This window comes from Nelumbo nucifera, chromosome 1 (assembly GCF_055504915.1).
Source record: "Nelumbo nucifera cultivar China Antique chromosome 1, China Antique-T2T, whole genome shotgun sequence".
In the NCBI taxonomy this organism is placed as follows: domain Eukaryota; kingdom Viridiplantae; phylum Streptophyta; class Magnoliopsida; order Proteales; family Nelumbonaceae; genus Nelumbo; species Nelumbo nucifera.
The window spans coordinates 117807075-117820320 of record NC_142649.1 but is presented as its reverse complement, the minus strand read 5'-3'; the positions used below and the strand labels follow the sequence as shown (position 1 = coordinate 117820320).

The window sequence follows — 13246 nt, the reverse complement described above, 5'->3', positions numbered from 1 at the left end:
AGTCCCTGAATATGTTACGGGTCAACCTGACCCGTTTCTACCACATGGTATTCTTGATAGAGAATATTTTCTTGGCATTGTTGTTTTCGGGTATACAGATTGACCCGACCCGCTTTTGTATTTATAGGTGAGGGTAGGAGGACAGTATAAGTGAGGGTGGGTAAGGATCAATATGAATGGGTCAAGTGGGTCAATATGGGTGGGTCAGGGTTTGGGTGGGTCATGACTAGACCTGTTCATGGGCCGGGCCGGGCCGGGCCGGGCTCGGGTCGGGCTTTCACTTGTCACTAATGAAAATATACTGGGCCCGACCCGAGCCCGGCCCAACCAACGGGCCTATAACTTGGGCCCGAGCCCGGCCCTGGTAAAAAGCCCGACCTAATTGAAAAAAAAAAAAAAACAATTCTCCCTATTCAAATTAGAATTAAAAATTCAGATAGTATTTTTTTTCTATTTAAATGAACAATGAGCCTACAAGATGGTATTTTTCCCTTTTCTTTTATATTTTAAAACACAATTTTACATTCTTAAATCAAAAAATTTATTCAAATGGACATAATCACATAACTAATTTTAAGTTTAATATTAGGTCGGGCCGGGCTCGGGCCGGGCCGGGCTATTTTGACAAAACCCGAGCCCGGCTCGAATTTATTGCGGGCCGGGCTTTTTGGCCCGACTTTAAGCCCTCGGGCCTATAAGCATGCTCAAGCCCGTCCGGGGGTCGGGCCGGGCCGGGCCGGCCCGTCGGGCCACCCGGCCCATGAACAGGTCTAGTTATGACCCTTTACCAAGCATTGATGGTGGGTCATGGTAGGTTGGTGGGTCAAGATGGGTGAATTGGTTTTCAACCCTTACCCAACCCAACCCAACCCAACCCACCCATTTGCCACCCCTAACTGTTGACCTGTGAACTCATCTGGGTTTACATCCATCTGGGCTGTAAACCAGCAGGCCTTTGCAAAGTGGCAAGAAAAAAAATGGGTTCCCAAGACTCCTTCAACGGTGCACAGATAGAACAGTCTGTCTTCGTGTAGAAAATGGAGTTTATCCCTCGTGATACCCCTCCCACCAAGCCCTTCACATGAATACGTGGAACTTAAAAGGCGTTTTTGCCTTTCAAATGATATTCCATTTGTTTGGGAATGTGTTTTGTGAAAAATCTGTACCCTGAAGCCACAGAATATTTAGCATTTCTTGATCCCCTCCATAATAGGATATCTGAATTTTGTGTGGAGGATCTGGAAATCTGTAAGATGTGATTCACAGTTTCCTCAGAGAACCAGGATGTAATATTTCGATAACTTCTAAGTTTGATCACAGCCAGAAAGAAGTCACAGCTCCCAGCTTTGGGTCTTCAGAAGTTTGTGAGAGTGAGCTTTCCCAAGAACCAAGTCTGCAGCGATAGTTGAATACCAAAGGGATTCACCGATCACCCCACCCCCCCCCCCCCCCCCCCCCCCTCTTGAATCTTGATGAATAGTTGAATACCACCTCAACTACCGTCGGGCCAGTAGAGAATTCGGAGCCCTCTCCTTTCAATATCTGTCCCCTTTACTTCAGATCAATAAATGGGAGACCTATCCCCCTTGTCAACAAAGTAACACAGTGCAAAGTGCAAACCATAAAAAATTTTAGAATGACAAAAGGTCGAGCCGTTTCACAGCATCCCATGGTTAATACAGATGAAATGAATGGCATTAGGTGACACCAATTTGTGCATTCAACAATCTCTTTCCTGCCCCTAAATGTTACAAAGTTATTTGTACCACGATGATTCAAATAGTTTAAAACAAATGTAATCCAAACCCAACTCCCAACTCTCTGTTCTCTTTTTTATACATGGTAGCAAGCATCATATTTGTTTATTTGTCAACTTCATTCACGGCGTCTACGCTGTCGAAAATGTCTCAGAATGAAGCTGTCTGCATAGAGAGGATAGTTCTTCTTGATGAGTCCCTTTATGCATTTCCAGTATGAGAAATCTACCAATTCCCCATCCTTCCGTACTATGAACAAACAACGTGAACCTTCAAAATCAGGATGATAACCAACCTGTCCAAGACAAACCAAATTTTGCATTATCAACACACCCAAAGCAAATCAGAACATAAACCTAACCAAATCTGATCAAAGTTGGCATTATTATAAAGCCTTCGGTCCAATAAAATGTAGAGTTTAAAGAATAGAAATAAATGCAGCAACACACATGTATGTATATTGGTTTCCAAGTTAAAATGTTTATTTAAGGTCCTCTATACTTCATATGTTTTGTATGGCTTGCCATTTTGGAAAGTAGGCAAGGATGAAATCCACTGCATCATGGTTGTAATTTATTAACATCACTTTCAGCCATTGAATCAAGACTTTGTACTGCAGCATGGCTATACAAGTTAAACAACATTTGTTCAAGAGATAAAATGGCCTGTACTGTCGAGTGACAGAACTTGGGCTGAAAAAACTTGTTTAACATCATAGTTGTCAAGGTGACGCCTAGGCGACAAGGCGCCCTTGGAGGCTCGCCTCGCCCACCAAGCAGTTTTGCATACTGTGTAATAAAATACTTTTTTATTGTTATTTTTTTTTAGATTATAATTATAAAATAGACATTATTAAATAAAAATATTCATTTTTTGTGTTTATAAACTAATTTCTTTAAATTTTGTCTAATCAACACATTTCTTCTTCTTCTTCCACCTTTTCTTTTCTTCTTTTCCTATAACAAAAATAGGGGTTCAGCCCCTATATTTTTTGAATTTTCTTTCCTTTCTTCTTTTTCTTCTCATAAATATGTTGATTTTCTGGACTTAAACATGAACTTTATAATTTTCCTTTGAAAATTATGGATAGTTATTAAAGAAATTTGGTTATGGAACCTAGGGAACTACCCTAGGATATGTGATTTTTACTTTAAGAAAAAAAAAATCCATCACCTAGGCGACTAGGCGACAAGGCACCCCCCCTTAGCACCTTGAAAACTATGTTTAACATGTATATGTTAGCACTAAAACAACCATACTAAGCAGCAATGATTGTCCGGAGTGCATTAAAATGAAAATATTTGAAACATTTTATTAGGATCTATGTTAACTACATTTGATTTATTCAATTTGCTTATTTTAGTTTTATTAAGTGTTATATCATTTTCTCTTAAATGTTTTTTCCTTTGCTTTTAGTCAGTATAGTATGGTGAGTGGTGACCTCTTCATTCTGTGGGGTGGCCCAAAATTGTGACTTAATAGTTAAAATATATCTTCCAAAATAAATTTTAGCTTTTTGTTATTGGAAATTAGACTTATTATATAGAAAGAGAACTAAAATTAACAGAAACATACTGTGATGTAGTTGATTCCACATCCAATCTTTTTTTCATACTGTGGATGATATGGAAGTAATCTGTCCAGAATTGTTTTTTCATGCTCAGGGCTCAGTCTGTCACCACTTCCATATCTGCAATAAACAATCACATTTGCACATGTTAAAAGAAAACACACACACAAAAAAAAAAACAAAAAAAACAAAAAACAAAAAAAAAGACGACTGCATTCACAGGTTCTGGAACATGAGTACTAGAAGACAGCAATGATTCCTTTCAGTGTACTGAAACATAAAAGGAATAATAATGTAAAAAGTTTCACTCCAAACAAAATTCACCTCTTCCTGCAAATATTATAGCGTGGACAAACATGTCAGCCAGATTTTTTCCATTGGAAAATGGATCCAGATGTAACAAATTAACTATGATGATCTCAGATGCTGGAATGAAGTAATTCCCCTAATCCATTTTAAAGTTAGAAATATCTGGAGGTCTGTGATTCCTCAATTATACTCCTAAGGCTCTCTTAGTTAATGACTGAATAAAATTATTTTTTTATCAATGAATAAAATTATCATATTGCATATCTTCTCTTCTTTCTTCCATTCTTTCTCCAATTGGTCATTGGTATATTTTCTGCCAGATGACCAGGGAGAGATGAAATGATAGCTAAAAACATTTAAGACAGAAGAACATGGGTGAACTCCAGTAGAAGGGGACATCAACTCCTAAACTGGGGAAAATTATGCAGGAATTCCAATTCCATGCATCTCCAAGGGCTATCAAGTTAGTTGTCAATATGGCTGCAAAAGGATTGACTGGATATACTTTGACCAATTAACATTCAAATTCAAATTCACATGTTATCAACCTGATTCAGATGAGACTCAGATCAGATTCAGATATTTCATACAATTAATAAAACAAATTAAAACAGTCAGAATACTTTATAATATTAATAAACTGAACTAAAAATAAAAATAACTTTGATATTTTATAGCACGAATAAAATGGTTTGAACTGAACCTACAACTTTTTGTTAATATATATTGGTAGAGAAAAGCACAGAGAGAGAGAGAGAGATGATGTTGAACAGAACGAATGGCAAAACAGAAATAATGTAGCTGATATAGTTGGATATGTCGAATTGGATTGGGGTGGAACCATATTTGAATTCAGTCAAATGGATACCGTTTTCAGCCCCAGTTACCAACCCCAAGCATAGTAGTTCAGTTAAAAGATGAACGATGCAAGTTATTTTCCTTTTTTGATTGGTTTGAAAATGATGCAAGTTGCAAGAAGACAAATCCCCACAATCTGTTACAAAATTAACCAGTTCTGACTTCTGAGACCTTTTTTTTGGATATATTGGATAGAAAGAGTTTATTTGGAACCTTCTCGGTTAGCAATACATCCATAATATATGAACAGTTTGGAAGCACATGATTTTAGAACTCAAAAGTAATCCTGAATGGTAGCCCATTGACCTTCAATCACAATACACAGTTTGATAGCAGAATTTTTTGAAAAAAAAAAGTAGGATTGCCATTTTCTATCAGTAACAAACTTAAGTTCATTTTTGTCAAAGAAGAGAACCAAGATTGTAGTAAATATATGCAAAAAGGGGGATCTATCACTATAGAAAAACGCCCTATGTACACCAACTTTACCAAGCCCATCTGCAACCAAATTTCTCTCTCCTGGTATCCCTCTGATTTGAGCCAAAAGAATAGAAGTGCCCTATCTTATCTCATTGAGGTAGTGCACTAACTTCCAAGGCCTGCCTACTTTGCCTCTAATTAATTGCATTTGTTGAATTTCCTTCAACGATCAAGCATCTCAAATGTTTCTCCTTAGTTGTCCTGACTCCAGTAAGGAGGTTAAAGTCTCAAGAGAACTACCCCTTGAGCTAGGGTGCAAGTGCAACTTAGGTTGGGTTGGTTGAAGGATTAGGGTTATGATTGGAAAAATCCAATATGATATAAAGTTGGGTTAGGTTAGGGTTGATGCCTTTGGCAACCCAACCCAACCCAAATGCAAAGTATTACAGTAATAATTATATATTTTTGTACATTATGCATCATACATGTATTGGTTTATGCATTTAAGTATGTTTACATAAAAAGGAGAGAGGATGATGATGAAAGACAGCTTATTGTACAATATTACCAAAATATGGTGTTTATTTATCATTTGCATATGCAATATATGTGTTTGCATGAATATGATATCATGTATTTAAGCATGTGTTTGTAAAAAATCTGGGAACTCACTAAAGAAAAATAACAGTTAGATTTAACTCATAAAATAGAAATTATCAATCTAGAAATTGTTAGCATCCATATCTCAATGCAGCTATTGATTCCTCCTTGTTCTTTCAATGTTTTAGTAACTTAGGGGTTGCTCAAATCTCTCCAGAAATTGATTTATTTATTTTTTTATCAGCCTTCAGAAATTGATTTATTTATTTTTTTATCAGCCTTCAGAAATTGATTTATTGTATCCTCTATAGCTGTAGAAGGCTGATCTATATTAAAGGGACGGGAGGTCTTCCTCTCAAAGCTTCAAAAGAAACTTGTTACCAAATATGTATTTGTTACTTTCTTCCAAAATAGCCATGACCCTTCATTGTAGGAACATGCTAATAAGGTAGCTGGGCACTACCAATTTGAGACCAACCAGATTAAACGTGTGGCAAAGTTGCCTTGTGATCAAGCAGTCAACAGAAGGTGGATCACAGATTCTCCATCCCTTGAGGCACATGATGCACATCTGAGAAGAAGCAAATGATTTTCCAATTGTTTTTCTTAAGTATCACAAGTATTAATTCTGCCCAATAAACTTCCCCAGTAAACAAGGAAAAAGGTCCTGACAGCAGAATGGAGAACCAAATCCTGTCAGGGAAAGGAAAGCTACAGGGCTAGATGTGATGAAATGATTTATTAGGAAAAAAAAAAACAGAAGTTAGTTGCCAAATTCAATAATCAGTTCAAAAGGGGAAACAAAAACTCCTCTAAGAGCCCCAACAAGAGAAGCAACATATATTTTCAATTTAAGATAAAGATTCTAATAAATCATGTGATCCCCTACTCCAGAAGAAATTGGAAACCATAGCATGCTGATTTGGGGAACAGTGATAAATTCTAGGGAAAGAGAAGGATGAGAAAGCCTCCCACCAGAAGTATTTATTACATAAACACGACCATAATTAAGAACAAAAGACAGCAACTACACATGTAAATGGATTGGCATTATTATATCCATATAACTTGGAGAAAAAGAACAATGACATCATTGATTTTCTGAATAACCTTAAAGAAAAAATACTACTATTTAGCACATTTAATCCAAGTGCAAAAATAAAGGAGATAAGGATAAAAAATACAATAATTATACAACAAGGGAAACAAGTAATATCAGTTCTCAGTAAAACATGGACTCAGGAGAAGGCTGAATAATGTATTAAAAAGGTTAGGACTGTAAAACATAGAATATATCGGACACAGAATGTAGTTCAAGTTCCAAACTATGCACTACAGAGATGTACAATATAGTGGGATCAAACAAGTAATTATTTCTCCTTATGTATATTGATTAGTGTGTACTACCTATTTTTAATTGTGGCAATTGTATGTAGCAATTAAAATTAGGGTCTCTTTTTCTTTATTATTTTGAATCAAGGTCACTTAAAAAAAATACTACAGTACTATAGTCAGCATTTAATCATTTAATGTAAGCTAATGTCATCTTGCCTGGAAGAGGTATTTCCGAAAGAATGGGTTCACAAGAAATCCCTCTACTACCAAATCAGAGACAATGGGTATTGAAAGCAATTTCAACTACAAAAAGTACTTTCCTTAGTCGACTGTGATCATAAAGAGACATATAACGAAGTTGTATCTCTCATATTGTTAGCAAATCACTCAACATTATTTGAGACACAATGCTTGGGTGGAAAACTCAATGCAAAACTGGTTAAGAATTAAGATACCCCCCCCCATGGCAAAGTTCTTGGCGTAAAAAATCAGACCAGCAGTATGGCCCAATGAGAGTCCTACAAGCAGGACGGATTAACCTTGAATGTTCAAAAAGGAAAAACCAAAGTAGATTAGCCAAATCTTAAGAGGATTGAAGGAGCATAATGAAAACACACTGCCTAAGCTAATCCAGTGGATTCTCTGAATACTTGTGAATACTTGTGATATTGCAGTTGGTCATCAAATCTAAAGTCCCACTTTCAAAATTAAAAGGTATTTGATATAACTCAATTGATCACCCAGACTCCCAGTTGACAATCTTGGTGAGAACCATTCAGCATAATATTAGCAAAAGAAGAAGAAACAAAAGGCCTACATGTCAATGACAAATTTTTACAAACAAATCAGTTTAGCACACAATCAATCTCTGTGAGATGAAGAAAAGACCTCACTTTCCAGAGTGAAGAATCATCCTGACAAAGCCAACAAGCGGCACAGTGTCCTCCAAAATCTGGTCCTCCCAGTCAACCCATTCCTCGTCCTCCCGCTGCCTGTAAATTTTCTTCCCTTCGTCCTCCAATCCCTCGTTGTCGTCCGAGAGGCCAGACATGCCTCCCTTCTTCGACAATACATCGCCGTCGTCTATTGGTGATATAGTAGGCTTTCTTAGCAAATCTGGATTATAGGCGTCCTGGCTCCTGACACTCCCACTATCGGATTCAGTTTTTAGGGCATGGAGACGTGGGTGAAACAACGGGCTTCGACGGGGCGGAGAGTACAGAACAGAAGGCGGGAAATGGAGGGAAATAAGGTTTCTGTGAAGGTGAATGGGCGGTGCGTTAGACATAGAAACAGCCATGGCCGAGTGCTGATTTCAGGTTGTCTTCTATATATGCTGCATCATCTCATACCATTCTTTTCTTTCGTTCCTTCAGATTCAGATTTTGATGGAGAATTTGATTTACTGTCTCTCTACCCACTCCGTATGTATGATGATCAAAGTCAGCAATAACGGATAATGGTGTGTCTGTGTTTATACTTGGCAAACCTTACACTATTTGTAAATTACATAAACATCCCTGCACTGAACTGTAAATTTTTATTCCATAAATTTTTTTTTATCATAAGAGGTGGTCTGATCAGCTATGATCGAAAGAGCGGGATTTAAATAGCAAAAAACAAATCGGGTGGGTAGGTTGGAAAAACATTTGTGGAAATAAATTGGGTTTAGAGATCTCCTTATGTTTAACCAAGCTCTCTCGGCTAAGCTAGCCTTAAGATTTTGTAAAAAATAAGAGAGTATGGGCTAATGGCCTGTTTGGCATATCTTTTTGAAAAGATCTTCTGGTAGCTCTTACATGTAAAAGATGCATCGAGCTTTTGCATGAAAATTTGAACAGTCCAAAGCACATTTGTCATATGTATGTCTTTCCGCGTGAGATTAAAACGTGAAAGACGCAAGAACCTTCATTTAGAGCTTCCCGAAATCAGCCCAAAATGGGATTCTCGCGTCTTTTTGGCATTCCGTCTTTTGGCGGTTAGATCTTTCGCATGTCAAATGGAAATAAACCAAAAATCAATCTTCCCGACTTGTAAACAACCGAAAGACTGCGCGAAAAGATGTGCCAAATGGCCCCTAAGTTAATTGGAAGGAGATACCTAAGAGGTGTACTCTTTTGGACAACTAAAGTTTGGGATTTAAGAGTCTTCTTGTAGGTAGAGATGTCCTCATAAAGGGGACTTGTTGGAAGGTTGGCAATGGGACACAAATTAGCATATGTGATAATCTTTGAGGTTATGTTTGGAAACGATGCAAATGGAGTGTAAATCCCGGTTCAAGGTAAATTTGTACTTTCGTTCATTTTTGCCTGTTTGACAACATTACATTTTTAAATTGACAAATGACATACCAATGCATATTTACATTGATAATAAGATGTAAAAGTACATCGATAAAAAAGAAGTAAATTTGCATTCAAGTGGGCTTTTGATAAAAAAAAAAAGCAAATGATTATTGGAATTCGTGTTTGCATCCATTACAGCTAAAAGTCTGTTTGGTAAGAAAGTAAATTTGTCAATGCAAAATTAACTCAACTTTGCAATTTATATGAACCATTTTACACTCTACATATTTGCATTCGCACATATTCGCATTGTTTCCAAACGCAACCTGAGTAGAATCTTTTTCATGCTTGAAGCTATTGACCTAAAATAGTGGGTCTTAGATCTAATTGATCAATAACCATAGTTAGAGCAGAGAGAAAATTAGGGAATTATTTAACCAAGTCATAACTAATTTAATCTGTAGTTTGGAGCTCCCTCGGTTAGGATGGTCAGGATCGGCTAATGTGAAAGTATGATGCAAAGGGCAGGTTCTCAGTTAAGTCTACTTATCTATTATAAATCATATTCTTCATTAAACCTGTTCACGGGTCGGGCTTCAAGCCCAACTTTACACAGTCTCGGGCTAAGGCTTCGGGCTGGGCCCATTAGAATTTTGACAAAAGTCAAGCTCGAGCCCGGCCCATGAACATGTCTATTCTTCATTGAACTTGGTCAATGAATATGTTGAGAGTGATGTAGCATACATTATAAATTATAGGTGCACAAAAGAAAAGAAAATGGAAATAGTAAAGAGCCAAAGAGCGAGAAAGAGAGAGCACCAGATTTAACGTGGTTTGGCCAAATTGCCTATGTCCACAAGCGACAACTCGGAGCTTTTTTCTTCATTATAAAACAAGAGAAATTGCAATAGAACCTAACTACAATCAACACTCTACACAAACCACTTTTTGTTTAATGTTAAACTCTTTAAGCAACCTCTTTAGTCAAATACTTTCTTTACATGCTTGTGTAACTGACATATATTCTACTTCTGTTGTAGACAAAACCACTACAGATTACAACTTCGGTGTTAACTCACTACACCATCATCTAAAGAGAATACATAGCCAATAGTTGATTTTCTATCATCACGATCTCCTGCATACTTTGCATTCACATAATCAAAACTTCAAGATTTGGCCACTGTAATAGATAAAAGCCTTAAAAATACCCTTCAAATAACAAATAACAAAGGATCCTCTTTATCGCAATCCAATGATCTCTTCCTAGATTTTCTATTAATTTACTAATTGCTCCCACTACTTGTGCAATGTTTGGTCTAATACACACCATGGCAAACATAAAGTTACCTATTATTGATGAATGTGGTATATGGGATATTTTTGCCTTCTCCACTTCAGTCTAGGAGATTGATCTGAATATAACTTGAAACTAATAGGAAATGAGATACTGGAAGGTTTGGATTCTTGCATGTTGAAGTGACACAAGACCCTTTGAACATAACTCCTTTGAGTTATTCATATTTTCTTATTCTCCATGTCCTTATATACTATCATCCCAAGAATCTAATTGGTTCCCCTCATATCCTTCATGTCAAAGTCCTTAAATATATGAGTTTTTAGTGTTGTAATACTCTATTTGTCGGTACATGCAACTAGCATGCCATCAACATATGATAGTAAAATGATGAAGTGACCATCACCGTTGAATGTGTAGGCACAATGGTATGGTTCACATTTGCTAAAACCCAAGCACATAATAAAGGAACCAAATAGTTTATACCAATACCTTGGCGTTTGCTTTAGATCGTAAAGCAATTTAGTCAACTAACAAACTAGACCCTTTTTATCTTCTTTGACAAAGCATTTAATTTGAGTCATATAATTCTCTTCTTCAAGATTACCATGCAAAAAGGCAATTTTGACATCTAAATGCTCAAACTCCGAGTCAAGTATTACAATCATACTTAATACAATACGAATAGTACTTAATTGAACAATATGAAAGAATATTTCATTGAAGTCGAAACCTGATTTTTGGGAATATCCTTTTACAACTACTCAAGTTTTTTATCTTTCGACATTCTTGCTACTGTCCTTTTTGAGTTTGTACACCCATTTGCAATCAATGGCCTTCTGATCCTCGGGAAGTTTAACTAACTCTTAAGTTTTGTTTTTCTTTAGAATTTTCATTTCCTTCTTTATAGTTGTTTGCCAATGACAAGCTTTTGGACTTTCATAAGCCTCTTGATATGATCAAGGCTCATGTTTTTCTATAATGCAAGCATAGGTTGTTATATAATCCTGGAGCCAAATGGGAAGTCTTATAGCTCTCCTTAATTGATCTTAACTTTTGTAAGTCTCACTCCCAAAAGTTTCAAGATGCTCTTCATTAATTTCATCAACAATTGCATCCCCACTACAACCTTCTTTGTTGTTTCTGACTTTGACTATGTACTTTCTTTATGCATTGAATTGTCATTAAAGACAACATCTCAGCTAATAAGCATCTTGTAGGCAATATGATCCTACAATCTATACCCCTTTGTTTCTTCTGCATAACTAAGAAAAATACATTTTTTTAGATCTTGTGTCTACCTTGGTCTTCTACTCATTAGGAATCCAAACATGAGCATCACAACCAAATGTAGAAAAGAGTAATCAATAGGTTTTCTAATCATACCTCTTTTGAAATTTTGCAATCAAGCATTGTAATGGGAGAGTGGTTTACTAAGTAACATGCAATTAGACCCATTCACAAGTTGAGCTTTGGACCTAAATTTACATTGTGTTGGACTCAAACTTTAGGCCGAGCTCATTCAAATTTTGGAAAAAGCCAAGCTCAATACTGACTTATGAATAGGTCTACATGCCATATAGACTCTTTCTCTACAAAAGCACCACTCTATCCCAACTGCACTCAACATGCTTCTTGTTTGATTAATAAGTGTATAGTTTAATGCCTTAAAAAAAGTGTATAATTCATTCATTCAACAACTTTATTTTGTTGTGGGGTTCGAGGAATTGTGTATTATCTCACAATACCATGCCCATTGCAAAAATCTTCAAAAATTTTCAAGGTATACTCCTTCCCATTATTAGTTCTCAAACACTTAATTATGTTCCATTTTGGTTTTCAACTAGAGCTTTGAATTTTTTGAAATAAAAAAAAGGTATTACTCTACTTTTAGTAGCTTTCCAAGTATTAGAGTGTGTTAGATCTAATACTTCTCCACTTGTTACCTTAGACTTTGGAGCTCTATGGTGTTTTTCAAATAGGCAATCTTCACAAAAATTTAAATCAATGGATTTTAAATCAAGAAGCATATTTCAAGTAAGTACCTTTATTCATTGCTTGCTCACATAACCCAAATTGTGCCAAGCCATAATTGAACCAGTCACAACATTTGCAACCAAAGATTAAAATATTAGTATCGTGTATCTATACGCAGGCCCGTGCACAGCCCACGCACGCACATGCAGGCCCGCGCACAGCCGCCGCTCGCACACGCCCGCCAGCGCATGCTCACACACGCCGCACACGCCCACACGCACACGTAGGCCTGCGCCCATCGATGCTACCCTCCCACTCGGTCGATTGCACAAGGCTGCCATGGTGCGAGTCGGTGTGAAAATCTAACTCATTCAAACAGCCTTACCTCCCCTCCTTTTCAACATAACAACCCTTGGGGAAATCTAACTCATCAAAACAACCTTCCATTATCCCATGTCTCCACACCCACCATATCCCCATAGAGGTTACCGGTGCGCATTGCCGACTACACATTGTGCCCCTGTGGCCTGCCATTGTGCGTGTAAGTGTGGTTGTGCATGTGTAGTGCACAACGAGCTGGCTGTGTGGGCGTGCGTACGCGGGCGCGGGCCTGCGTGTGCGTTCGTGTGCGTGCATGTGTGTGCGGGCGTGCGTGTGCGAGCATGTGCGGGCATGGGCCCGCGTATGCGAGCGGCGGCTGTGCGCGGGCGCGGGCGTGCGAGCGCTGGCCTGCATGTGCGTGCGTGCGTGTGCAGGGCTATAGCACTACCACTTTGAAAACACATGGATATGAATATAGATACAAACATGCTTTGAAAACACATGGATATGAATAAAA

At 37.4% G+C, this 13246-nt stretch overlaps 1 protein-coding gene across 1 annotated transcript; it reads right to left on the bottom strand.

The window, feature by feature from the left end:
• Positions 1–1613: 1613 nt before the first annotated feature.
• On the bottom strand, positions 1614–8288 carry LOC104601775 (DCL-like protein). Its single transcript, XM_010265237.3, has 3 exons — positions 7743–8288; positions 3333–3447; positions 1614–2052 (listed from the first exon to the last, which is right to left on the bottom strand). The coding sequence occupies exons 1-3, from the start codon at positions 8147–8149 to the stop codon at positions 1876–1878; spliced, it is 699 nt and encodes a 232-aa protein (XP_010263539.1). The 5' UTR covers positions 8150–8288; the 3' UTR covers positions 1614–1875.
• Positions 8289–13246: the final 4958 nt, after the last annotated feature.